The sequence below is a fragment of the Lingula anatina genome, chromosome 5 (assembly GCF_051362555.1).
Source record: "Lingula anatina isolate TDL-2025a chromosome 5, LinAna3.0, whole genome shotgun sequence".
Taxonomy (NCBI): domain Eukaryota; kingdom Metazoa; phylum Brachiopoda; class Lingulata; order Lingulida; family Lingulidae; genus Lingula; species Lingula anatina.
This window is the reverse complement of record NC_141771.1, coordinates 9,532,772-9,559,957: the sequence shown is the minus strand read 5'-3', so window position 1 is coordinate 9,559,957 and position 27,186 is coordinate 9,532,772. Positions and strand designations below refer to the sequence as shown.

At 37.1% G+C, this 27,186-nt stretch overlaps 2 protein-coding genes and 1 long non-coding RNA gene across 7 annotated transcripts; 1 reads left to right on the top strand and 2 right to left on the bottom strand.

Annotated features, from left to right (window-relative positions):
* The first annotated feature begins 1,246 nt into the window (after positions 1–1,246).
* LOC106159497 (uncharacterized) lies at positions 1,247–9,302 on the top strand. 3 transcript variants are annotated; one of them, XR_015334637.1, is made up of 6 exons: positions 1,247–1,610; positions 1,825–1,934; positions 2,273–2,584; positions 6,354–6,759; positions 7,544–7,706; positions 8,606–9,302. It is a non-coding gene; the product is annotated as an uncharacterized LOC106159497 (long non-coding RNA). The 3 variants fall into 3 exon arrangements; XR_015334635.1 differs by lacking the exon at positions 7,544–7,706; XR_015334636.1 differs by lacking the exons at positions 6,354–6,759; positions 7,544–7,706 and having other exon boundaries at positions 2,273–2,679.
* LOC106159490 (protein white) lies at positions 9,166–22,518 on the bottom strand. 3 transcript variants are annotated; one of them, XM_087013668.1, is made up of 20 exons: positions 22,391–22,518; positions 20,672–21,102; positions 17,423–17,471; positions 16,942–17,128; positions 16,608–16,679; positions 16,277–16,375; positions 15,849–16,015; positions 15,574–15,645; positions 15,081–15,183; positions 14,576–14,659; positions 14,316–14,344; positions 13,927–14,032; positions 13,051–13,182; positions 12,328–12,420; positions 11,784–11,841; positions 11,533–11,610; positions 11,241–11,346; positions 10,577–10,677; positions 10,164–10,237; positions 9,166–9,974 (listed from the first exon to the last, which is right to left on the bottom strand). In XM_087013668.1, the coding sequence occupies exons 2-20, from the start codon at positions 21,081–21,083 to the stop codon at positions 9,876–9,878; spliced, it is 2,121 nt and encodes a 706-aa protein (XP_086869794.1). In that variant the 5' UTR covers positions 21,084–21,102; positions 22,391–22,518; the 3' UTR covers positions 9,166–9,875. The 3 variants fall into 3 exon arrangements, with proteins under 3 accessions (XP_086869794.1, XP_086869795.1, XP_013391243.2); XM_087013669.1 differs by lacking the exons at positions 13,051–13,182; positions 22,391–22,518 and adding an exon at positions 13,370–13,501 and having other exon boundaries at positions 20,672–21,334; XM_013535789.2 differs by lacking the exon at positions 22,391–22,518 and having other exon boundaries at positions 20,672–21,328.
* A 961-nt stretch (positions 22,519–23,479) lies between these two features.
* On the bottom strand, positions 23,480–27,157 carry LOC106159494 (uncharacterized). The gene is made up of 5 exons (XM_013535792.3): positions 27,014–27,157; positions 26,029–26,087; positions 25,634–25,755; positions 25,205–25,399; positions 23,480–24,570 (listed from the first exon to the last, which is right to left on the bottom strand). The coding sequence occupies exons 1-5, from the start codon at positions 27,074–27,076 to the stop codon at positions 24,500–24,502; spliced, it is 510 nt and encodes a 169-aa protein (XP_013391246.2). The 5' UTR covers positions 27,077–27,157; the 3' UTR covers positions 23,480–24,499.
* Positions 27,158–27,186: the final 29 nt, after the last annotated feature.

Genomic DNA, 27,186 nt, shown 5'->3' with positions numbered 1-27,186 from the left:
GGTGCCGAGTCTGGTAGTTGGTTAGGCCTGTACCCGTGATGTTTATATCTGATAAGAATTCCCTAGTTATTATATTACTTAAAGTCAGTTCAAATAAGGCAGAGCAGTTAACGCTTTAGATGTGATGTTTATTTATCCGAAATAGACAGAGATTTTGCTAAGTTTCATTAAATGTTAAAACATCGTGTGCTTTTAGGTTATTGTACACTGTATATTTAGCAGTAATAAATGTACATTTGATCTATATTATCTGTGTTTTCTTGAGTATTTATACAATACACTTTACGATTCTATAGCATGACTGAGCAGACGAAGACTACAATCTTTAAACACCATCTACAACAGAAAATCTTTTGTTGTCATTTTCATCAGTGAACGTTTTGATTTTCAAATGTGAACCCAAAAAGCTGCTGTGTCTTGAACTAAAGAGGTAAATATTGCTACATATAACAGTAATAATAACACATTGATTAGTGATTCATTAGTGGTTCATTTGAGCAAGAAAATTCCTTCAGCAAACAATGTTTCCCTTTGCATGAGCAAGGGACAGACGTATACCAAGAGGACAATGCATCCCTGAGCTCACAGAGGCACTGCTTTTCTTCATAACCAAGGGGGTCCAGCAACTGACCTGGCTTGCAAACTCCCTTGAACCCATTGTAAATAATGTGGGCGGAAATCACACGCATATTTAATAGCAATGACAACCAGCCGGTAAATAGTGATGAAGTCTGACACTCAATTATCAATGCGTGGAATGATATCCCCACCCATACTCTGAGAAACTTGTCAGAGGGAATGCAACGAAGGATAAGGGCGCTGCAAGCGGTCATGTCCGAATTTAAATACTTTCCATGATTAACAGTAATGAGCTCTTTGTATCTGTAGCATATCACTGTCCGGAGGCTGTCATTTTCTACAATATCTTAGCTTAAACTTCATACTGTCAACAAACTGTTGATATGGTTTTCCGAGGGTGTTCTTTCTTTGGATGACATCTGACTGGATATTTTTATAACTCAATGACATATTTTTTTATTAATAAAGCCAAACAAAATTAATCTGCACTAAAAATGATAAGAAACATTCCACTGTAGTTGAGGCCGGGGCTCCTTTTATCTATTTTTTATCTGTTTTTGTCAGCTATGTAGGTCGACGTAAACAAAGTAATCCTGTTAAGCTAGATTGCAGCGCCTTGGCTTCCTTTTCCGGCTTTTAAATCATTGAGGTAAACAAAGATGACAAGGTAAAGCCCCCTTTACACTGGACGGCGTCCTCTCTGCGTCCAGCAGTCCGGCCCCATTTGAGAGTTAAAAAATTATAATACTTTACGTGCCGACAACTTGCTGTTCATTGAGCATTCATTCTGATACAAAATCCATGCTCGTGCCTCCTTATTAAGACCACAGCGTTGCCAAATTTCATGGTCGCAGAGAGGACGCAGAAAGGACGCCGTCCAGTGTAAAGGGGGTATAAGCAGCGGCTAGGAAGTTATTCGGGGTGAATCTGTCATCATGAGTTTTCAACCGACGCACTTCATTTGATGTGAAACCGAGTGGTACGCGTCCATTTTGATATCAGGCTGGAAGAATCAAACCTTCATGTGTAAGGTATAGTCATATTATCCTGACAAACCAGATAAAAAATAATCTTAACGTCAAGGTGAACAGAAATGTGTAGCACATGATACGTACAACATCAGCAAGGACACTAAATCAGGTGACCTCATTCGTTTTGGGAAATAAGTGTTTGTTTAAATCGCACAGTCGAGTTTCAGAGAATGATGGTAACTATGATTCAGCTAGTGAACATTTTAATTTCAAGAGAGGACCAGAAATCGAAGGTGAAATTGACCCCTCTAAATCCGCCACTGGTCCAGACGATAGTCCACGCATTCAGATCAAACTCTTAACCTTGAATTAGACCTAATGTAGGTAAGACATAATGTAGGTCATCATCGGTAGTACAACTACCGTGTATCAGCAATCTACCTGTAATATCGACATGACGCAATTTTATACTTTTAATATTTAACCCAAATAACAGTCTAATTCCCGTTATGTGTACATTTTAATTTGTATATCAATGGCTAACTTAACTATTATCTTTGATGGCATTCTGTCCTACAATAGCAGGTTTATACAGTATGATGAAATTTATCAAAACCACCCTCCTGAAACTAATTAAAACCAAAATCATGCCCATTAGTTTTGCAAAAGGCAACCGTGGTAAATTTCCTCACACATGTGTGCATTTTGTTTTAATCTTTCAGATCGCTCTCAGCCAATGGATACATGCGTTGTTTTGTGCACTGTTTCCGCCATACTGATAGTTTTAACACCTCACGTCCCTTCCTCTTATACCAATTACACGAGTATCTCAGTGTTCTCTACTGGAAATGGATCGGTCTCCCAGAGACCTAGCAGCGGCAACGCCACTGAGCCCGCCCCAACTGCTTCAAGATCTGCGCCAATTTCCAGCATAAACAAGCCGGACATGGCCAACAACAACAACAACATGGGTATCGCCTCCCAGAGAACGGTTACTTCTACCGCGACCATGCCCACAACTGCCGGTACCAAAGGTATATGTACTGCGATGAATGGCTTTACCTGCTCTGTTGCTGTGTTCGTTGCAGTGTTGGTTACTGTAGGCCTACTGTGTTGCTTATGTAACAGAGTAAGTAAAAGATGTAAATTTTAAGTTAAACGTTGTAAAACTCTGTTTTTCAGCAAGTTTATTTCCTGATTTTTTTTTTTTATTTTTTTTTTGGGTGGGAGGGGTCTACATGTACCATTATCATCTTTTAACCCCCGCTTTGTTATTTCAATGAAAATACAGATAGGTTTACTTCAAACTGCTTATATGAACTTCTTTGATCATGAAGGAAAAGTATTGCTTTTTGAAAAGTGCCACACCAAATCAAACTGATCACCATATAGTAAATCAATAGGTTACTCTATTAAATAAATGTTTCAAACTAATACATTACTCCCTTAGTTTGCTGAAAAGTGTCAACCCTAATATACAGAAAAGAGAATATATTACACGTACTGCATGGGAGCTCCATTCATATTTAAATCTCATTGTAAAAAGTCACAGCATTATTCTAATCATCATACATGTTGATATTGATTTCTATAGGTATGTTAAACTCAGGACTGTTTCTTGTAATCGCAAAGACTTTCTTTTTCGTCAACGACTGTCTCCCTTGGCTTGGCAGTGACACATTTAGGTGCTCTCTTTGAAGCGTTATGCTATTAGAATTGTGGGTAGTTCCAGCCCCAGTGAGAGTTTCTTCCTTAAAGTCAATATTGTCCCAGAATTTTAACAGATTTGTGGGAAATCCTCTGATGAAACCTGCTGGTATATCATTGAAGGAAAGCAACTGGAGTCAGACAATACTGGCCTCTAGGCCTACAGTGGTTAAGTACATTTGTACATGTATATGATGCTGCTATTTTTTTTCAATAGTGTCAGCAGGTGGGAAGACCCAGTCAAGTGTTTTGTTGTCAGAGATAGAGCCAGTTACTTCTGGTTACTCTTCATCCTTTAAATTCTAAATATACTATCTTGACAGATTGACAGCAGCTTGGTGTGAGTTTCTTCTGGCAAAGAGAGATTATCTAGGATAAGATATTGCCCATGTAAAATGGTGAACCTGCATTCAGTGGTCACAAATATGGTTTTTACATATGAATTTCATGTCATTTATCTTCGGGAAAATTTATTTACAACTGCACGTAGACCGTTGAGGCTGCAGAGAGGTACGCGATAGATTGACCTCACAGCTGTTAAAGTGTGGGCTGTGATATGTGTTTACAGTTTTAAAGCTTCTGTAGTAGCAAAAAAGATGCTAGAAAAATAATTTTTTATTGCTAAAACAAACAAAAAAAAAAATGAATCGGCAAAATATCTTTATATCTTGAATGAAACAATATTTTTGAAACAGCAATTACAACATTCTTTATTACTATGCTCTTATGTTCTTTAGTATTTGCTTTCGTTTTTGGTGCACAGATGTAGTATGATTAAGTCATTTAAGTGCTTTAGAATGGTAAACCGATCAAGGAGACAACCGAATTTATCTGAAAGTGGATCGCTCACCGACTAGGAACCGTGTTTCGTGTTCGGACTGCTAAATACTGGAATTATTATTATTTTTGTATATTTCATTTCCTTATAATCAAGTTATTAACATGGTGATATTTTTATCCGATTTAAATCGAGAAATTCGTTAAAATTTAGGATGCAGCGAAAATTGCGTTGTAGGACGGGAATATAATTTTTGAATTTTTCTCTGATGGATCTTAGGGTCGATTGTGGCCTTTTTGCTTGATTATATAGCTTGATATAGCTTTTTTGAGCCTGCAATGAAGACCCACTTCAATTGTCCCCAAATGACAGACTTTCAAGAGACCTAAACCTACAGCTGATCTATTTTTATTGCTTATCAATGACCCAGACAAAACTGTTCAATCCCACTATACTTAATATTTACTTTACCCCACTATAATGCATCATGTAGATGTACAAAAAAATACGTGCCTAACATGGAAATCATCCTCTTCTCCCATCTCGTAGTATAACAGACCAGTTAGCGTTACAGATTGATTTGTTAAAAAGAAAGTTATGAGAAGAAATTAACACTTGCCCCGATATCTCAGTTATGCTTGCTTATATGATTGTATAAGCACCGACTAGTTCTCCACACGATGAATTTTTCTCATGTGAGCCTGCATGAGCCTCATTTATTTATTTATGTGTTAACTTGTCTATTTCTTATCATTGTTTTTTGATAGCGTTGGCATTCATGTACATGTAGTTCAGTCTTTCTGCATACACTGGAGTACGCTTGTGGTGATCTTAATTATCCTGCACATAATAATAAGTCAACAGGGTAAGTCAAGTTTGTTAGGCAGTTACCAAGTAGGGCCTACGTATTCGAGGTGAATATTCGACGCCATTCATTTGATGTAAAATCGAGAGGTACTGTACTTGTAGCACTGGTACACGCCCACTGCTGTTAGAATAATGTTTTGTGAAATTAAGTATTTATATTATAATAATTTCCATGTGTAAGGTATAGTTGTATAATCTAGATGAATAGTAAATTTAACTTCCAAGAGAACAAATGTTGCTTATTTCATAAATGAGACATACAAAGTAGCAAACAAGAATAAACACTAAACCACTACGTGACCCATATCTTTCACGTACTCCTTCACAGAAGGAGTTAACGTATTGATTATTTTATTTGATTGGGTTTGCTGCTGTGTATACACTGTAAAAATGTTTACTAATCTATGGCTGTGTGGTTGATAATTTCGCCTTAATTTTGGAAAGACAGGCCTCAAAGTTGCAATTTTTTCATCATAGATAGGGGAGGTTTAATTTCTAACTCATCATTAATGAACTTCCGATGTTTGGTGATTTTCATATTGACAATTTACAAACATATTCAAATATACAACACCTGCCAAAATGTGAATGATACAGTAAATCCTTCTGGTCACCAGGTCTTAATTGTTTTATAAAATCTACTACACTCACTTGAAACTGTACATTACAGAGCTTTCGGTCACTCAGTGACCAAATTAATTGTGTGTGAATTTGGTGACATTTGATGGCGTCTTTTCAATTTTATAGACATTTCTTTACATCTGTAGTTGTCACAGTGAAACAGTCGATTTGAGGGGGTACCTCTTATAAATTTTACTAAATGGTATAAAATGTGTATATTTTCACCACTATTTTGTATTTTTTTAACCATTAACCATGTTAGACACGGTATCCGTAATGAAAAGCACTATTTCTAACAGTTCACAGCTGTGAGGTGATCATTTGTAAATAAAAGTACTTTGAAATGGGGGTGGGACAACCTTTTTGACTAATGTTGTATTTTGACAACTTGAGCGGTAGAAGTGAAATCTGACCTCAGTAATAAAGGAAACCACGCAGTTTTATTGTTGTACCCAGAAACGATCACGGTCCCAAATTCATTAGAAAAAAAAGACGACGATGTTTTGCTGTTTACAGTGGGTTCCTCATATCAGAGATCGTCAGATATTCAAACCTGCTATTCAAACAATGCAGCAGTGCAACAGAAATGGTAGTCAATTAATTGGTAGCTACGCACCTGACTACACACTTGTGCATTCATATATCTAATATTAGATGGGAGTTAAATAAACGCATTTACCCAGGCGTACCCTTGAAACTGAAATATCACATTTTAAATGTCAAGTCTGTAATTAAAACCAAATTATCCATTTGATACGCAAAAGGCAATCTTCGTAAATTTTCTCACCCCGTCGATCCTTCCATGTGGGCATTTTGTCTTCGTTTTTCAGATCAATCTCAGCCAATGGATACATGCGGGGTTTTGTGCAGTATTACCGCCATACTGATAATTTTAACACCCCATGCCACTTCCTCTTTTACCAATAACACGAATACCTCGGCGCCCTCTATCGGAAATGGATCGGTCTCCCAGAGACATAACAGCGACAACGCTACTGAGTCCGCTCCTGCTGCTACAAGATCTGCGCCAAATTCCATTTTAAACAAACCAGACACGGCCAACAACAACAACAACAACGTGGGTATCGCCTCCCAGAGAAGGGTTACTTCTACATGTACTGCGACCACGCCCACAACTGTCCAATTACTCCGCTGCCCGTTGGCTTTTTCTACACTGTTGTTGTGTTCGTTACACTGTTGCCTTGTGTAGCTCTACTTTGTTGCTGTCTAAACAGTGTGAGTATAAAAGATGTAAATTTTTCAAAACTCTGTTTTTCGGTAATATCTTTCTGAATTTTTCTTTTTGGTCTAGCATTTTCATATTTAAAACCGATTGTGGTATTTCAGTTAAAATACATGTATGTTTGACTTCGAAATGCTTATATGAACTTTTTTGATTTTAAAGGAAAGGTATTTGAAACGTGTCACACCAAGCCAAACTTATTACCATATAGTAAATCAATAGGTTAATTGAATAAGTAAATGTGTAAAGCGAATTCTATACTCCCCTAGCAAGAAATTGTCACCCCTAACGCAGGGCGTAAAATACATTATACAGAAAATGATGTCATGAGCCAATTTTTTTTTATCTAACTTCTAAAAGGATTTCTTTCGCAAAAATGTACTGATTGTAATACCAACGAAGAAGCTTACAATAGTAAAATTCAATGTCACATTTTGGTATTTTGAACAGTGTCCTCAGGATTGGAGGACCCATCTGACTCGTCTGTGCGTTTGGTTAAAAAGCTCTGTAACTTTTGTGCAATGAGGGCTTTTCACACACGGTGCAAAGATAGTATGAGGACATTTTTGTTTGCAGAATTATGCCTCAGTTATCCATTTCCGAGAAAAGTTTTCTGATATAGGGATTGAGCTATCGGGGTCAGGGTCTGGCTGGCATATAAAAAGCCTATTGTTGCGTTGGGTTTTACGCGGAGTAGCGTTATCAAACTGATGCATAAATGGGTGATCATGGCCACCAAATATATTATCGACATAATTTCTTTAGTTTCCTTTCCAGTATTTGGTGGCATGGGTCTTTATTAAGGTTCTCGTGACCACTGAGAGCTCGCCTTCACCATGGTAGCCAATACATCCAATGTACAAGACGTATGTGGGGTGCGTCCTGTCGACCAGAGGCAGAACTTTTGAAAGATACTTCTTACCAACTGTTCTCCAAATCCGTAAGCGTCCATAATCCTGATAACCTTTAACCACTTCTTGTCTGTGAACACTGTCAATGCCCAGTCATTGCCTGGTGTCTATGCCAGAGTTCTGGTATACCATCTGATTTGACGTACACGGTTCCTGGCAGTGATCGCTGGTCTCCTAACAGAAACCCTGCCAAATCGACAACTGTGCAAACGTCTTCTGACGGTAAACTCAGAAAATGGTTTGTTTTTGTAAAAGTTTACTCAAGCTTTTAAATATCACGAAATGCTTTCTACGAGGGAGGCGTATTGGCAATCTCTCTTCTCTGGGTGTTGTTTCCTTTGGTCGGCCTTACCAGGCAATCTTGCCTATGTTCCTATTTGGTCATGATGTCTAACCCTCCACTGATTCTCATGGAACAACCCAACCTTTTGGCTATTCGGCGGGTCAAAACTCTTATCTATGTCAACCCTTTGGTACAAAATGTATCCCTCTCACTTAGGAGCCTCAAAATCAAAAAACTTGCGTTGAAGTATATAATGCTTATGCTGGGTAGGTCAATGTCATACTACTCGCATCGCAAATGTACACGACGATCGGTTTCCTAGTTTTTATTTTAAGTTAAAACTATGGGTGCCCTTGTAGCAGTACGCGTAAACGTGGTGGGGGTGACATTTTGTACGTAGGGGAACATATCTATGTTAGACGTCCAGTGGTAATTCATATGTTTTTAATCTTATACGCCTACTGGAGATATTTTTCCAGTTATTTTACAATAATGGTTTAGAATGAACGAAAGAAAGAACGAGAGAGGAATTGTTTTAGTTGCAGTAAATATCTCTTGTCATTTTCTTAATTTTGATCAGTATGTCTTAATCAACTAGGCCACATCATGCCAACATGTGATACCAAATGTAAATTTTCATTCCAGGAATCAGATCCCGAATCCACAAGCACGGTTGCACAAACGGTTGAAATGAGAAGAGGGTATCGTCGCATTGACATTGGATCAGTGCCAGATGAAAATTGCTCACGAGAGGTTAAAAAACACGAGTCATGTTTGTCAAAAATTGAACCACGGTTTCTGTTCGCAAAGCCTTAAAATAAGCAATTCTAAAACAAAGTCATCATTCTGTCTTTGATAACATTTCTACTCTAATCGTGGTGCAATAAAAATAAACTGTACGTTAAAGTAATACTTATGATTATATTTCTGGTGAAGTAAAAATTGTGTAAAATTATTTGGCCACCTAAATACCCAGTGTAAATGGTAAAGGACTTTTTAAGGCTTGTGCTATTGTTACGACAGTTAATCTTGTGAAAATGTTCACCAGAAATTGCGTTATAACCACGAAGAGCCATGCGATCATTTCTCACATGATTACACTACTGAAGAAAATTCGCCAAGGGATGAAAAAGGACAATTTTGCTGAATATACCCTTTGTTATGAAAAGTGCTTTTTTACAGAAGTATGAATATAACTGTATGACCAAATTTGTACTTATTTTATTTTACAGGTAGAGTAGAATGATGCCTTTATATTGAAAGCATATGACTTTATTTTCAGTCTACGTATTTACTGTTATTAAAGATATCAACACTAAATAAAGCTTGCATATATATCATACATACACCTTGTTTTGTCTCTAGTAAATTTGTAATATACCTTACAGGTATAATGAACATGCTTGTCGCTATCGGCAAAGATTCCACGTACGTCACGTTTCCTTCGCGTTACTACTGAAATAATCCTGCCAACAGTATATGTCCATACGTAATGTATAGCAAAGTCCATCGCTGTCACTAGTACTGTAAAGAATTATAAGAATAACCACGTGTAAAAATCCACGTCATTTCTTGTCTTGTACCATTTCCGAGATTGTTGACCGTCAACTCGCCTCGTTTCAATGTCATAGCTAACCACACGAGGTATACTACTAGATAAATTTTAAAATTTTGCCTTCAGTGTCAGAGCAAGAGATGATGGTATTTTGCATAAAATTTAATTGAATAAACAAATAATAAGACAAATATGGGAATAAAAACTGATGAATAACAAAACATAAATATATATATGTAAATTAAACGAATCAACAGAGAGGACGGATAATTAAAAGAAAAACGTTGGTGGAGCACACGTTTGCTGCATCCTCCTTTTTTTAAAGTTTTTTGCGTCAGGAAAACGCTATCGAAGGTCAGTCTACTTTTTGTACGATCGCAGTAGAAAGCAAATGAAAGCAAATATTCTGAAGATGAGGATCATAGCACCAAGAACGACCCAGTTGAGCGTTTCATCCGACTGAAAAAGAAAAAAAAATATCAAGCTGTTTTATCAACACACGACCAACAACAATTTCACAGATTTAGATATCACAAAAATATATTCATTTTTCGTTTATATTTTGTCTGTTACACAATTGTTTTAACATTTTACACATTGCACCATGTATTATTAATACAACATATTGAAAAATCAACAGAACATTACCACTGTGAAGGCAAGGCTGCTTATGACGTCATGTCCGTCTTGGTAACATCGTGTACTGTCCGCTCCTGCGCAAGCTGGAATTGTAATGTGGCATCACAGTAAGAGAGGGAGAGAGAGAGCGATAGAAAGAGACAGGCGGAGATAAAACAAGTGCCGGATAGTAGACTTTTAATGGACAGCATCTAAAATTTTAACTTTTAAACTATTCTTTCACCTTTCCCCCTACAAACGTAAGCCCTTTACTTCGTTTTGAGAGTTTACCAAACCGATTTACTTTTTCGACATTTTTTATCATTTATACCACCTAAACAACGACAGATTGCTAAGCAACCGAATTCTACGTGATTCGTGTTCACAGAATACAGCAAAAAATTGCCAAATAAAATATTACGACAAATAAAGATATATCTTACTAATGTTCCCATAATTCGCCCATTGGTTAGTAACCAAAAGCTCATTGGCGTATGTAAACCACGATATGGAACTCAGCCATGTAAAGTACGGAGGAATAGACCTAAAATAGAGTGCGATTATATAACATGGCTTGCAACACATTTGAAATATGTGAGTACCAATTTCTGTCCAATAACAATAACAATAATAATAATAATATCACAAGACACAATATTTTGGAAATGTTCTTTGATTTACAAAACCCATTTCAGGCCAAGTTTTCATTGGTCATCTACGTCTCTTGAAATCACATTATTGCATATAGATATTTAGCTGTAAGTTCTTTGGTAATGTCAGTGTGTAAAATAATTAGGTTACGAAATAATAATGAGCAAAAATAACCAAATGAAAATAGCAACATTGTCCTGTATCTCACAAGCAAGAGGATATTGCCCAACGGATGGATCTGCATGGGATATGGAAGCAGCTTATATAGGACGATCATAGCACATGAGGGTAAAATACTTGAATGGCCTTGGTCAGGAGATGTTGGCCATTTGAGAAGACGGAGCATGTGTCCAGTCTTAATTCTTAATGGCTCTGCCATTTATTGCGGGGGTGGGGTGAGAGAAGGGGGGGCTGAGGCAGCAAACATTATTGAAAATGAAGCCAATTTTTACTCACGCGTTGTTCAAGAAGAACCCACCAAACAGCAGTAACGGCATTATTGAAGGTGGCGCTATAGCTGTACTGATGACAATGTCGTCTGTGACGCATGATACAATGTAACCTGGAGTAAAGATGTTTTATTGTGAAGATTAATTGTGAAGAAAATTGTCAAAAAACACAATTACACGTACTAGCATACATTCAAAGTCGTACATATAAAGGATAACAGAATTAATATAATGGGAATACTATTTATTTTTTTAAAACATTTCGGAAGTTTTTTTTAACAATGTGAAGTCTTGTTTACCCCAAGAAACGGCGACCAGAGTTACTAGTGTCACAACTGCCATGGAGTAGAAGAAGGCATCGGCCGTCGGGTACAGACCTGTGAAGAAAATAAAATTTCATATCCAGACAGAGAAAGCGACTTTGATAAATGCAACCACTTCAAAAACATTTCGGTAAAAATATACTGATTGCAATTTTTTCAAAAAATGGCACTTCTACCATTAAAGTATTTTCACAAACTCCACCATGAGAGAAAGTAACGTGGCCTACCTATCATCCAATAGCTGATAGTCACGAATATCACTGGCAGGAACAGGAATATGGGAAGCTGAAATTGAATTCCACTCAACATTATCGGAAAATTTTACATTTGTAATGTGAAGATGTCTAACCACACTTTAACACTTGCCAGATGGTACATTGTAACCAGTTACCAGTGGTTTCTACTTTTAAATAGTATATTTTGTGAAAAATGTCATAAATGATTATATTACCGAGTTGGAAAACGTCTGTACCTGTATATGTTACACGCCATAGTAACATCTTACCATATTTTGTATCCCCCCCACCCCAAAAAAAAAAAAAATAATAATAATAATAATAATGATGATAACAAGAAAAAAATTAACAAACTTGCTGCAATGATTGCCTACACAACCATTGACTGCTAATGAACACTTTCATCAGTGAAGTACTGTATATCAATTAAAATAACGCTAACATCCACAACCAATCAATCAAATTCATCACAAAATACATCACAAAATTTCAGTGCCGTCGTTCTTGTGGTTAGCATTTTTAATAGAAATTCTACCTCAGCAGCCATTTTGCCCAGGAAGTAAACATCGGCTCTGTACATGCCGTTGTGGTGTTCTCTGCGGAATACAGGCATTTCTAATGGGAACGTCTGGAAGTGCAAGTACACTCGGTATCGACACTATCATATATATCATATCATATAACAGACATAATAAGGGCAGATCTCACATGCAGGTAATGTACGTTGCACACGACCAGTCGGTGTAATATAAGTAAATTCAAATAATATATAGGCTTAATCAAATTAGTAAAACGAGAAATAAAATATTGTGTACATATAACAAGAGAACTTTGTAAAACATTCATAAAGTTTTGAAGTATTGCCAAAATGTTGTTAAAAGGAAAAGTGTTCGGTTTCTGTGGCTGACCGGAACCCATTTCAGAACGGTTTAGCTTTTACCCTTTTTCACAAGTATCATCATGAAATACCGTTTTTAAATTCTAACATCGAATAAATGTAAAATTGCCCATTCTTAAGTACTGGTGACATCATTGCATCCAAAACGGACGGGAATGCAAAAAATTGTCAACATTTGAGCCACTCAGAAAAAAATGAATGACATTTGTTAAAAAGTTTCGGTTGGCCACATTGTTTTGGTCTTCTTGGGGAATCAAATGAACGTAATATATTTATATATTTATTTTATATCAGATAGAACGCTGGCTGTGTAAATTAGTTTTATGTGTAAACATCAGTGAAGCTCCAAATGACGCTTACGTTGACAACATTGAGGCAGTTGGCAAACGTCATATTGGTCAGCCACAGAAACATGGCTCCATTGATGTTCTGAACGGCTGCTTGGCTGTTTGGCTGCTGCCAATAAATCAAACCGACAACCACGGCGATAAACTGAAATGATGGTATAAAACATGAAGTAAATTTTTGGAGACTGTTTTTCAAAATTTAAATGACGTCATACCCTTGTTTTCAGAAAGGTTTTCCATTAGCTTCATCACATTAGTCAGTAAGTACGGATACATGGGATGTCCTTTCTTGAAAATTGGAGTGTGACGCCAATTAACCATAAAAAACTTACGTTCACAACATTAAAGCAATTAGCAGCTGTCATGTTAGTTATCCAAATAAAGAGGGCACCGTTAATATTCTGTACCGCAGTAGACGTGTTCGGCTGCTGCCAATAGATGGCGCCCACAAGAAGTGAAATGAACTGAAGAGACATTTCTAAGCATCAAACAGAATTGTTTTTTCCCTTGTCACAAGCCAATTTTTAATAAACATGTATAGTCTTGCTATGACTATAAAAAATAAAACTGTATCCTGCAGCAAATTATAAGACAAATTATGTCTACACTTAGTATAGACAGGCGTCAGCCACCATAATTTACTGGTATATTTCCACTTACTTTAAGGACCAATGGACTCAAAACACGTTTTACAACTACTAGTTGAACAACAGACGTTGCACAGTTACATTGTTGTCCGTTAATAGTTTATTGTTTTAATCAATGTTAATTAATCAAACTTAATTAATTAAATTTAAATCACTCTTTAAGAAAAAAACAGCTTAGCGGAATGTGAACATATCAGATATTATATCAATTATAATCTAGACTAGTGATTGCTAAAACTTACCAATGTCTGGAACAGCCTCGTTCTGGTAATTCCTGGGTTTCGTATGTTAGACAGACCACACCGCCAGGTGACAGCGCGAAACTGTTCAAGCCACGTGGCCTTGTATCTGGTAACAGTGGAATGATGGTAACACCTTATATTGATTCAGAGTATCGTTTATCTTGAACAATTTTTAAGGTACAAGCTTATTCATTTTATACGCTGAAATTAATATTAACATTGCCTACCTGTAACTCGAAATCCGGGCTCAAAGAGCCAAGTTACACGGAGTATAATATATTTCGATCTTCAGACCACTTGATAATGTAAGCTTTAGCTAGTGGTTGTATTTAATACAAAAAAGATAAAGCAATCTTGTGGAAAGTAAGCAATATGTAAATATTTCTTACGGTGATCTGTCTGCAAATGCCTCTTCATACTGAAAAATAATTTACAAGAGAATATATTTTATTTGAAATGGAAATGATGTGTCTGGGGTACCGTTCCGCATTTAAGTTAATATAAATTGAATTCATTTTCGCATATAATTTAAGTTATAAGCATCTATAAAAGATTTATTTTAAGATAACGGATGTGCTCTTCCTCATATTAACCAGTTTTGAAATTAGTTAAGACCCTTTGTAAAATACATTTTGGACGTTAAACTTACCTGGGTGTGATCAGAATAATTTTTGGCCACCTTCTTCAAGACGGCGTCACGGTAATCCGAGTTCTGGTACTGATGACAAACTCGCTGAAAGAAACAACAGACACAAAAAGGTGAGTAAAGTGTGAGAAATAGACAGAGAAATAGGTAAAATATGGCACATAATATCCAACAAAGGTATTTTAACCTTAGAAATGAGAAGTAAGGCACTATGTGATGGGACAGACAGATTTAAATTGAATACATTTCGGTCGTTTATCAGGTAGCTTTCACTGGAGGACCAACGGTATTGAAAGGTAGTCAAATTTACTTTCTGCTTTATTCTGCTTTGCTGTTCAGCTTTGATACTGCCATTGGAAATGAATGCAAGTTTATGGACCGTCCAATCAAAACCAATTCCATCAGATTGTCACTTTTCTGGTAACTTTATGCGATGCCATTCTACAGCACAATGTTGAAGGTTCAAACAAGAGAGAATAAAATCAATAAGAAAATTTTAAAAACCAACCCTGACGATATCCTGACACTCCGCCTCCTCTCCCGGTACAATAGCCAGGGTGTGGATGAAGAAGTCAGCCGGGTTATAGTTTACGGGACAGGTGAAGCCACCGCTACACACGGAGTTAAAATATAATTAAAACATAGAGATTACACAAGCGTTACAGCAAGTCAATTCATGTACTGTCAGCTAGTCTTGCCTGTTTGTATTTTGACAATGTTTGTAATGTGAATTCTTTTTTGCATAAGAAATGAATAAGGAAAGGTTAATGAATAAAAACATTACGTGTGTCCAAATACTAACGCCAGTCTTTTCCGTTAAATGGTTAAAAATAAAATACTTCACATCTGACTATTAGAATAATCACTTTTCAATCTTGAGAAATATTGTACCGTGCATCGTATGATTTGGAAGAAAATGACATCCTGCCTACATTGTACGTGTAGTACACGTAAAAATGAATTTTAACAACACTCTGACTGATATCAAAACTGTTACTCGCCTCTTGAAGTATTCTAATGTGTCCTTTGCTGGGCCCATGTATGCCACTCTGCCCTCGGCCATCAGCAATATTCTTCAATAATGTACATAAACATTTAAGTTCATTTCATATCTAACCATTGAATACTACGTTTTTTTGTTAAAAGGGAAAACGTCATAGTAATCAATTACGATTAAAATGTTGGTTTTTGTGTCTCAAAGGAACGCATGGCAGTGGTGCCGTTTTTTTAAACATTATTTGATGTTTTCTGCCTGATCAAGTCAAAGAAGCATCACCTATCAAACATGGCAAACACTTCGGACGACGGCTGGTGGATGGTGCAGACGACAGTTTTCCCTGTAGCTGCCATTCTCTTCAGTGTGTCCACCACATTTTGGGCCATGTAGCTGTCCAGCCCCGAGGTCGGCTCGTCGCAAAACATCAAAGGGGGGTTGGTCAGCAACTGCAATTAGAGCAAATGGCTATATAGGGCACTTGGTTACTCTGATTTCAAAAGTTTTTGGAAACTCACTTCGTTCACCAAATGTTAATAGATTAAGAAGGAGAAAGATTCTACAATGCATAGGTCTGCTTGCTGGTAAAAAATACACCCGTTGTATACATTGCATGTGTAGATCTTTCAGTTCTGAATATCACGATTTATATACAAGACGATCGCCCCCCGAGAGAGTTTTTTAAAAGGAAAAAATAACATCTCACTGACCTCAGCGGCAAATGACAGCCTCTTCATCTCGCCTCCAGAAATGCCTTTCACCCTCCCTGGTATACCTATACTGGTGTCCTGACACTTGGTCAGACTCATCTGGAAGAAAAAAAAGAGTGATGAAGAAATGAACAACGGACAAATTGAACATTAGAACTAAAAATGTTTTGATCTGCCCTTCATTATCTACAGTGCATAAGGATAAAGAAAAGTTGACTGGCTTCACACTAGGCATCAAACTCCGGGTAGAAAGGTATGCCTTTAACATTTTTTTACAGTTTAAACTGTGATAGGTGTGACTGCGCCGATTGTGCTAATACTGTTGTCTCACCTCATGCATCACTTCTTTCATTCTTCTCTCCCTGTCTTTAAAAGATATCTCTGGATCCATGCGGAGCATTGCCTATGGAGAACAGTGTAAGTCTCAGTGTTATCAGTTGGCTGCCGGTCCTATGCTTGATCAACTGTAATAAATCTGAACCCGTACCGAAAGGAGAGAGAGAGAGAGAGAGAGAGAGAGACGGAAAGATAGGGGGAAAAGAAAACAATACTTTAGAAAACAGAAAAATAGAATGAAAAAATAAAAGAAAACAATATAGAAAAGAAAGAAAAGAGACCAGATCACAGAAAAGGAAAGAGGACTTAAAGAGAGCAAGAATACAAACCTGAAACCACAGGTGTTCCTTCACCTTGAGCGCCCCTACGAATACGTCATCCTGTTGGACGTACGCAGACACACTGGTGATCCCTTTGCCTATCAACTTGTCATTGACACGTATGTCGCCATCAACAATCAAGTTACCACGGTTGCGAGAATTGAGCACGTTCAGGAGGGTAGTTTTGCCAGCACCGCTGTTGGTACAAAAACAATCAAGTAAGGTGGCGATTTATAAATCTGTGTCTAACTTTGGGATTGACTTTTTAAGATATGTGACTACCTTTTATCTTCTTATATTTTGGATTCTGGATCGAGACAGAGGGTTCGAGACAGATATTTTATTTTACTTCATTCTCCAGTTACTTCAAACGGTCAATATCTTAACGCATTATATTATATTCTGTCTACTTCTAGTAAACTTCAGGAACTACCACTGTTATGAAGATGACATGAAACTTCTGATTGGGAAATATCGTGAAATGTCTCACCTTGCCCCCAGTATAGCTAGAAGTGTTCCAGGTTCCACGTAACCGCTTACTGTAAGGGCGAAAAAAGAAATTTTATGGAGTAAAAAGGCTGTCTTCATTACATTTTGACCAACATACATTATTGATAAATCGTCTGATTCTCTAAAATGTCATGTGTTTGTCGTGTCAGGGTCCTCTTTTAATATCTTTGCTCTAGAACACTGATTTTAGTTGTCTACATTTCGTTTTTAAAATTATTTCTTAAAATACCAAACAAATAATAGTAGTAGTAGTACCTACAACTAGTTGTTGGAGGTCCTTGATAGGTGGCATGAAGAATGCAATAATACACATTTTAAAGGGCAATTTAAGGTCTCCATTTTGTCATCCCCAGAAATGCGCTGCATGACATCATGCTTAGCCCACTGCGCATGCGTGCACTTTTAATGAGTTGCTGGATTGCCATAGGAAATGAATGGGTTCGCGATTCGTGGGTAATTCACGATAATTGACAAACTAACGGCCTGATGCCGATAGACAGCAACTCTGTGCTATGCTTCAAGCAACTCCTGACCAAATATCGCTAGGGTTTTTTAAAAAATTCTGTTGTACACACGTACTAAAAAGTGTGCTGTGCATTGCCTAGCCCACCCTCAGCAAAACGTAAATATTTTCAGAAATAGTGATTTTAGACGTTGATTCACTCAGAAACAAAGGCAAACTAATTTGTTGCCGATAGCACCAGCAGATAGCAGCACCATACAGACTCTGATAAAAAAATTTCATAGCAATTGAAGAACTTTTACCACTGTACAATGGAGTCCGAAAAATCACTTGGCACAAATGTGAAAATGCACAGTGCAAGGCCAAGAATTCAAACAGTATTTTCAATCATATTATCAGATTCATAAATTGACTGACAATATCACTCCTCAGTATTTAACTAATCTCTTAATCCAAAATTCCTATCATCATTTAATAATAATGCAAAATGCTTTATTTTTCAAATTGCTATTTATTTTAAATTTTAATGCTGCAACTGTTCCAAAAAAAAAAAAAATCTTGTAGTAAAGGAAAAATGCAAATAAGAAGTGGAAGACCAATTTTACCCACATTATTCAATTATTTGAATATAAAAAGAATAAGATCACGATTTAACAAATTAAAATAATATTTCATGAACTCTTTCAAGAATAACATATTAAACAAAATTAAAGTTATAAATTAGTGGTAATGGCTTATTATTGAATACACGACCTCTGCACATCATCAGTACCTGACTTGGTACAGGATAGTTACTACTTGGATACAGAGTTAGATTTAATAATGTAACAATAATAACAATATATATTACAATAAACTTCTCTGCACATGTCAGACGCTTGTTACCATGAACTAACACTACTTGACAATGGGCTGAGCACTTATCACATAGTCTGTGTGCGATGCCATTGTTGTGCTGTGATTGGCTAGTTGAGTCACGTGAAGCCCTACTGTAGCGCCCTCGCGTATCGCGTGAATGCTGCGCATTTCTGGCCATGAGAAAATATAAGTGTTTTGCCCAATCTTTGACTAAGTGAAACCGTCTAGGGTTGCAAGTCATTTCGTCACACACAGAGGGAAAACCTGGTCCAGTTTCTGACCCTATATTTGTGCACATAACTATGATGAGGCACTTTCTTGATAGCTGTATCACCCTTCTTACGCACCTGTCATTTATAAATAGTAGTTATATTTACACTTGTATATCTAAAGGTCTCCAAAGGTGCGGAAAAGAAATCAATCGCCTCGTAGATAACGTATTGTCGCTTTCATCTTATGATACGGCTGGAAAATGACGCGTTTTAAAGGTAAACGGCCCCACTGATAAACCCCTATAAGACCCGAAACCTTGAACGCCAAGTGCTGTGGAGTATTTTCAGCAACTGTACATCTTGGGCATTCTCATTTGTAGAAAGACTAGCGGGAAAAGCCTGAAGTTACAGAATGACACACAAGAACGGCACAAATCTAAGTTCCATATATAAACGTGATTTAGTGAAGTAAAAGGGGTGTACATTTACTACCCCCTACGGTATCCGCCAATATGACTGAACTAAATGTATGATAAAATATTTTTGTTTGTGGTCTGACGATATAAAGGAACTGTATTTGACAGTAGTCGGCATTGGTCATGTCATATTTACTGACGTATGTCTGACCCAATAAAAGGGTTGACTTAATTCGCCTTAAACCATGTGTATTTATACATTGTACATTGATGACGCTGTATAGAGAAAGATCTAAATCTAACGCAACATTTGGTACAGTGAGAGCTGATACCCGGTACGCCGTCTACGAAAAAAAAGTTATCCTTGGCTAAGAGCCAGAGATCTCGGATCTTAAATCTCTGTTTTCTCCCCAAGTAAGACTGAACGCGCTATCAACGTTAACAAACACTTCTATCAAGTGAACACTCTAAGTGTAGTGTGCATATTGATAAGCTTACTTGTGTAGCAATGTGAAAATTGGGGATTGACTTGGCTGGGGAGGCTGTCAATGAATGTGACCGTCTTTGGTGCTCCTGACCCTTGTTTTTAAACGCTTTTCGAAAGCCCACATGATGCAAGTTCGTGTAAAGATGAGGAATTTGTAAACTGTTTATATAAAATATTTTTATGACCAAATAGCGTTTTATCTGCATATTTCTGGTTTGGTGTTCTTTGGTAGGTTAAAGGTTGCAGTAACCCACTTCAACCACTTCACAGAACCCTAAAATTATTTGACAAATATTTTTGAAACCTAAGTTATTGGCCAAAAAAAGACATGTAAAAATGACACTTTTAACTTAAGCGTCCCATTTTTTTTACCCTTGGAGCAAATGAAATTAATCATTTACAAGGGAATTGAATGAAAGCCAGTCTATGTGGCTCTGAAATTTGGAGTGAAATGAACTTGTGCAATGATCATATATCGTTAATTTTTATCTGAAGTCCACTTATTTGAGATTGCTATGTATATTACTGACTACAGTAACCTAACTTATAGCATCCTGAAACGTTCTAACTATTTTAGATCCCTGAATATTGAAAAAAAATGGAAAAAGAGAAACATGCAGAAACATCAAGACTTTCAGTTTAGCGCTTTATAAATAATGTTATAGCAAATTAAAAAAAAAGAAAAACACAAGGAAATTGGATAAAAAGCATCATATCCCACTTTCATCTCTCAATTTGGTTTTAGAGATAACCAAAGATAAGAAGGAAATAAAGAGAAAAAATGTTTTCTTACCATTGCTCAGAATCTGCTTGGCCCCAGGTTCGGCTCTCCCGTCTCCGTTTCTAAGGCAATGAAACCACTTCCGCTCAGGCGGCGGGACAAACACATTGATATCGTGCCAGGTAAGCTTGATTTTATCGAACGACTCGGAGAAACTGAGTCTAGTCGATAGGACTCTTTTCCGTCCACCGAACATATACCCGTGTTCACCTCCACCGTGACTGACTTTCCCGTTCATAAAGCCATTGGGCTGTTTGTCGTGTCCCATGGAACTGCCGTGAAATCCTCCATTCGGGTGTCCTTTTTCAATACTCAGGGCGCTATAGCTGGTTGTTTTTCTATTAGAGAGTGACGTCTCTGCAAAATCTTTGGAGATCAGGGGCGCCCGTTCATGCGTTTCGTCCACTTCGTGAAATTCTGACATTTTTTCTCTTGCGTGTACACTGCAAAAAGGACGAGTAGCGTCCGGCAATTAGAAACGGTCTTGTAACTAAAAACCAAATATGAAGCTGTATTTATGTAAAACACAGCACGTGTACAAACACACGCGCCACAACACGTGGGATTGACTAGCCAGTTAAAGTGAGTTGATAAGATGATGGACATACGAGCATAAAGTGATACTGTCAAGTCTTAATACATGTTTTCAGAGCCAATGTCGTGAACTTTTCTCGCTATGACGTCACGTGTGGATGAAACTTCATCATATACTTTCAGAGTTACAATTTCTTTTTTTTTTTTTAATTTCACGTGTCGTGTAAAATGGTTACTGCCACTTAAATCCAAGAGGTATTTTACTAATCTGATGAGTTGTAGATTAAAAAAGTGAAATGCAACATTTATCAACCACTGTTGATTAAAAATGCGGACGTCTGCGTTCTGTGCATTTTGGCCGCAGCGCATCTTGTACGAAGCGGGTTAAAATAACGCACACTACCCGGTTACCTCAACTAGACTGATAACAAGAATTACCTGAATTGATAAAGATATACATATACATATATATCTTTATTTCGCCATAAATCACACTTGTGAGTCTTAAATGTCTTCTGTATTCAAGAATATATATTTATCGAAAAACTTCTCTGACAAAGAAACTTTTTATAAAAACTAACGATTTTCTTTTAACTAAGTATATTCACAAGAATGCACATGCTTTTCTTTGGGAAAACATACAGGGTGCAACAGATTGCTTATGGAAAATGACTACAGGAGAGCCTTAATTGCGATTTTGATAAGAGATAAAGTGTGTTAATTTATATTATTAAGTTATGGAGTATTACAATATGTTAGGGTTATCATAATTAATGATAACATACAATAATATTAACATTAATTTCTCTTTTTACAGTTTCGAAGAACAAATATTTGTCCATTTTCATCCTCATCATTCTGCAACTAAAGCAGTTCTTGTACCTCCTTTCTACGACAACAGCCAGCATCATGGTCGCACAACGGACGCAGAAAGGACGCCGTCCTATGCAAAATGGGTTTTAGCGCTGCCGTCAAAGTTGCACTGATATCAGCTCTCACCTTCGCTTAAGACCTTATTCTTCTACTTATCACAGGCGACACGTTATGTTAACGTTGGGGAAGATAGCAAGAAAACCTTGGGCAAATTTCGCCCCCTTGTATCAGTTAATGCCCGAGTTTACCGCGTTAAGAGTTGGTTATAATAGATGACCCTCAGCATGTTATCTAATGAGAGTGGACGAGAGATGGACAGCCTACCTTTCGTCTTCGTTAACCTTCAGCCTCACTGAGCTTATTGACAGTGAGCCCACTTTTCTTGAACGCTTATCTCAGCAAGAGCATCAGCTGATTCGTGTTTACCGTATTCTGACCCGGGTACGTGAGGGGTGAAATATGAGTGGTTTGAAAAAATAAAAAAAATATTGATTTTGACTGATGAAGTTGACTGATGAAGTTAACAAAGATTGAAAATATAACGTCCAAATCCACTTATTTAAGTTGAGCTACCGGTAATTGCGGGACCTACTATTTGAAGCTCATCATTTTTCACAGCGCCTTTTTATTTTATATTTTGAAAGGCTAAAACGGGACGTTCTTTTTATTCAGCCCATAATGTTCTTGAAGCACAGACGGATCACACACTATGTATCTACAGCTTGCCTTATTTTTCGTAAATAAATAGAACAGCGTTATTTCTCCCCTTCTCCAAAAACAAACAAGAAGCAAGGAAGGAGTCTATGATGCCGCTATATACACGTAAAGATAAGGCTGTGTGCTTGACCCGTCCCTGAACATTGCAGAATTGCGGAGCGGGTGTGACGAAAATGAGGGTCCTTTTAACAGAAAATCCGCCCTCCATTAGATTTCTATAAGTGAAGGTTAGCGTGACGTAAGGATAGGCTTGCACGTAGGACGTGGATTGCATGTACAAATCATTGGAAACGTGATAGTATTCCAATGGTCACATCGCACCAGAACTCATTATAGTTATCAATAAATTTCAGTCTGTATATATATATTTAAGGAATAATTGGGAAACGTACGAAGACAAACGTATGATATGAACTGAACTGCGCTCAGGCGTGATAAAAAGATTTTGGTTTGATATTTCAAGATCATTTTCATCAAGCGGTACGAGGATGGTCAAAGCAAGGAGTGTTATAACTCCTTGGTCAAAGTAACAACAAAAATTACAACAAGCACAATGAAGCGAAAAACTACTGTATCATAATTTTCGATAATCTGTTGACTCTGTTCAACCTTATTGTCATTTTTTTGTTTTGTTTTGTTTTTTATGTCAATAAACCCGCGTGGATGAAGTGATCATATACAACAGCAGGCGATAAGCACGATGATATGAGAAAATAACATATTTATTAGAAAATCTGTAAGTGTCGTATATAAACAGGAGGGTTTTTTGGCTAGGCCTACCTTAAAACGGTGGCTGGCTAGCTGGAAGAACTTAAGATTACCCAGTTGTTTATACCTTATGGTTCTTATAACACATTTCTTCGTGGTAAATTTACTAGAAATGCAAATTCACACAACTCCTTCATATATATACATTATATGTATACATTTGAATAAAACACGAGCTTGGAATAAAAATAGAAGCGTTGGATTACACCTGACGTATTACATTACCAGATAACAGTTAAACAATTCTGACAACCTGCTGTAAACATGCAAAGTTTGCTTTTGGGAGATTCAATAAGTTGAAGCCATTATTATATTTTTCCAAATATACTGAATATAAAAGTTACCCCCCACGGAGAGCACATACTTTAAAATAGTATATCAGTTTTACACGAAAAAATGGCAGACGTCGCTACACTTGCAAGTAACATTGAAGCTAAAACACCGACTAATGTGGCATATACGATCCAAATAATATCACAGATAAAAACATCATTTACGAAATATTTCAAGATAAATACATAATGATATAAGCTGGAAGAATATCCCTACAATGCAGGCTCTGTTTCGCGGATTACGTTTGTTTGCATCGGAAGGTTAAAACAAATATTTGTCTTAATCCTTACTAAATATAAGTTGCCTTAAAGTTGCTTAAGGTAAGCTTAATATAATAAAACATTCCTGTATTCAGAAGGGATGCCATATAATCCGAAAATGCTTTCTCGCTATTTAATGGGAAAGACGAGAAAAAAGAATGTGCCCATGCATCTCTTTACCTAGTTAAAAAACTAGAAGGGCCTCTCGTTTACTCTAGAATACCATGCCATCCCTACAGAGGGATATGGTTAGAAAAAGAGGAAGATGAAGGCGATCTTGCTAACATTGTCCTGCGCTGAAAGCTAGCTCCCGTCTGTGGACATGATATGATATAGTTTTTAAAAATCTCTAGTTTCAAGGAAATGCGTATCCATACGAAGGCTGGCCAATCCCCGTTGAGGCATACGGTTGTGAGTACTGTGGGCCTGGAATGCAGAAAGAACCCAGATGACACTTAATTAGCCAATGAAAAAATGTGGATGTTGATTTAAACATTCTCGGTATATTACACGAGATATACATGTATGCAGGCATACCTCACGTATTTAACCATCTTTTTTTTTTAATATTGTATTAGACAATGAGTTTTTCATAAAAGAGACAGGCAAAAAAGCCTGTTTTACGTTGAACATATGTTTGAGGGGATTACAGAAAAAAGGTCCTATTGTGTTAGAGCATTATTCTTATATAATACTGCTGCAATTATACTATGTAAATTAATCTAATTACTTCACGCAAGTGTAGATTAAATGACGTTAGCTGATGTAACAGATACATGTGGCCCAGTAAATTATTTAAATCCATTATGCTATATTAAAATCAATTTATTAAGTTTTTAATAACATAGTAATTAAAATGCTGATTTAGTTCACCTGGGTCACCAGCTGTGCTGCACTGATTCAAGACATTTCACTCCGAAACAAATCACGATTGTTACAGGTGAGAAACCGTCACACAAAGTTCCTCTCGCAAAATGTTAGTGTTGAGTATTTCTACACTAATTTACTACAGAATACCAGAGGGTGAGAGTTCCGAACTAAAGGATAGCGACAGTGTTACCTGGCGGTGGGTAAGCAGGGTCCATTCCTCCTCCAGCAGGGTAACAACCCCCAGGGGGTGGGTAGGCTCCCATTCCGGGAGGGGGGTAGTTGCTCTTGGGGGGTTGGTATGCTGGTGGGGGCTGGTAAGCCTGGTAAGGGGGCGGCTGTACCATGTGACTTTGTACATTGTGAGTGTTGGTAACGCTCATCACGACTGAAACAGCAAAGCTCGATGTCAATATAAGGTTTATTACTAAAATTTAAGAAATTATTTATAAACTGTATTTAACAAAAGATGTGTGTGTGATATGCCATTCCTTGTTTTTGTATTTAACATTTAAAACAAATATACCTTATCTTCTTTTTTCATCTTTTTCTCAAACACACCGACACACACACACACACACACACACACACACACACACACACGGTTCCTTTAGCTATTTACCGTTGCTTTGTGGGGCCACTGGGGTAGTTGTTACTGTAATTCTCTGTCTTGCCAAATGGCGCTTACGTGCTACTCCACCACAGATACCAATTACAACAGCTATCACTATGAAAATGCAGACCCTGAAAATACGTGAAACATGTTTGATTAACTATAAACGAATCTCCATAGTAATGTGACGCGCCTTCTTGAAATACACCAGTTTCATAATCAAGTTAAAAGATGTAAAAAAGGCGCTCGTCTGTGTGTGTGTGTGTGTGTGTGTGTGAGTGTGTGTGTGTGAGAGAGAGAGAGAGAGAGAGAGAGAGAGAGCACATGAGTGCGTTTTAATCAGTTGGATATGTTCTGTAAACAAATAAAACATTAAAAATAAACTAACAAATAAATCTACTCACCAAAAGTACCACAAAGAATACCAGCAATTGTAGTACAGGCTGTAACATCCTTCAGTTCCCTAAAGAGAATATTAACAAACTTTAACACCTTCTAGTCTAATATCATTACATATAGAACAGGCTATGGACGTACGCTCTTGTGTATATGTGTTTTAGGAAAAGACAATGACGCCCACGTCATTATTTATTAAACTGATGAAGAATAGAAGTCTTCACGGCGCCTATTTCGTCTAACGGGAACAAGTAATGGATTAGTCTAGATGAAAGAGTAGTAGAGTCTCTACCACTCTTAGTCTATAGATGTTTGGATGAAATTGTGGTCATTTTCTGAGACTTGCTTGAATTTTCACAACCGGTAAAAGAAGTCGTGGAAAATGCAAATGAAAATTGAAAAATGAGCCAGTCCAATGACAGCAGAATCTTGAATGCCAGTGGTTTTTCACCATTCTTAGAACAGTGTTTTCTGGGGCATCATCACAAACATCGAATCTGCATCAGTCACTACTCTTTACCAGGGCCGTGGATTGAAGTTATGTACACTTTTCCCTTACGCGAAGGGCAGACAAGTGCCATGCATTATCCAGGGACACATTTTAAAATATTTAATGAAAAATCAATCTTCTAGAGGGTAATCAGTCACTATATTATATCACTTCTAGACACCTAACCCTCTGTTGGACATAACACTAGCATGTATCACCGGTATTATTTCTACAAGACCTAATCCCACTTCGTCCATATCAATTCCCATTTCCTGATATCAGTGAGAGGTCACTTTTCGGAAGGTGGCTACTTTAAAATACCAGTGCAATCAAAGCCGATAACTGTAATTTGATGAAAATGGAAAATCGAAGTTACTTTCCTTTATCCGTAACGACTACGTCCCTAACCTCCTCAGTCCCACAGAAACTGTTAAATACCAACTTTCCGTTTAAATCCGTAAATAAATGAACTTATCATGGATAATATCAGGATAAAATCTCACCTGTATTTGTAATAAAACCAAAAAGATAACGCAGTGTAGCCAGAGTTTAACCTGGTCCGCCATTTTGTTTATCCCTTCGACTTCTATCCTAATCACTTGGTCTCTGATCGCCTGCGTCAAATGTGTGTTTACTTAAGATTTCAGTGTATTGTTCACATAAACGTTTCCACGCT

What these genes read in the sequence shown, in the direction of transcription:
- LOC106159494 (XM_013535792.3), bottom strand. Translation starts at nt 27,076, where the DNA reads ATGGCGGACCAGGTTAAACTCTGGCTACACTGCGTTATCTTTTTGGTT. An exon ending in TATTCTTTGTGGTACTTTTG is followed by an intron (nt 25,756 to 26,028) that starts GTGAGTAGATTT and finishes ACGTATTTTCAG; the next exon opens with GGTCTGCATTTTCATAGTGA. An exon ending in AGTGGCCCCACAAAGCAACG is followed by an intron (nt 25,400 to 25,633) that starts GTAAATAGCTAA and finishes TTGCTGTTTCAG; the next exon opens with TCGTGATGAGCGTTACCAAC.
- LOC106159490 (XM_087013668.1), bottom strand. Translation starts at nt 21,083, where the DNA reads ATGTCAGAATTTCACGAAGTGGACGAAACGCATGAACGGGCGCCCCTG. An exon ending in CAAGCAGATTCTGAGCAATG is followed by an intron (nt 17,472 to 20,671) that starts GTAAGAAAACAT and finishes TCGCCCTTACAG; the next exon opens with TAAGCGGTTACGTGGAACCT. An exon ending in TCTGGTCGCCGTTTCTTGGG is followed by an intron (nt 11,347 to 11,532) that starts GTAAACAAGACT and finishes TCTTTACTCCAG; the next exon opens with GTTACATTGTATCATGCGTC.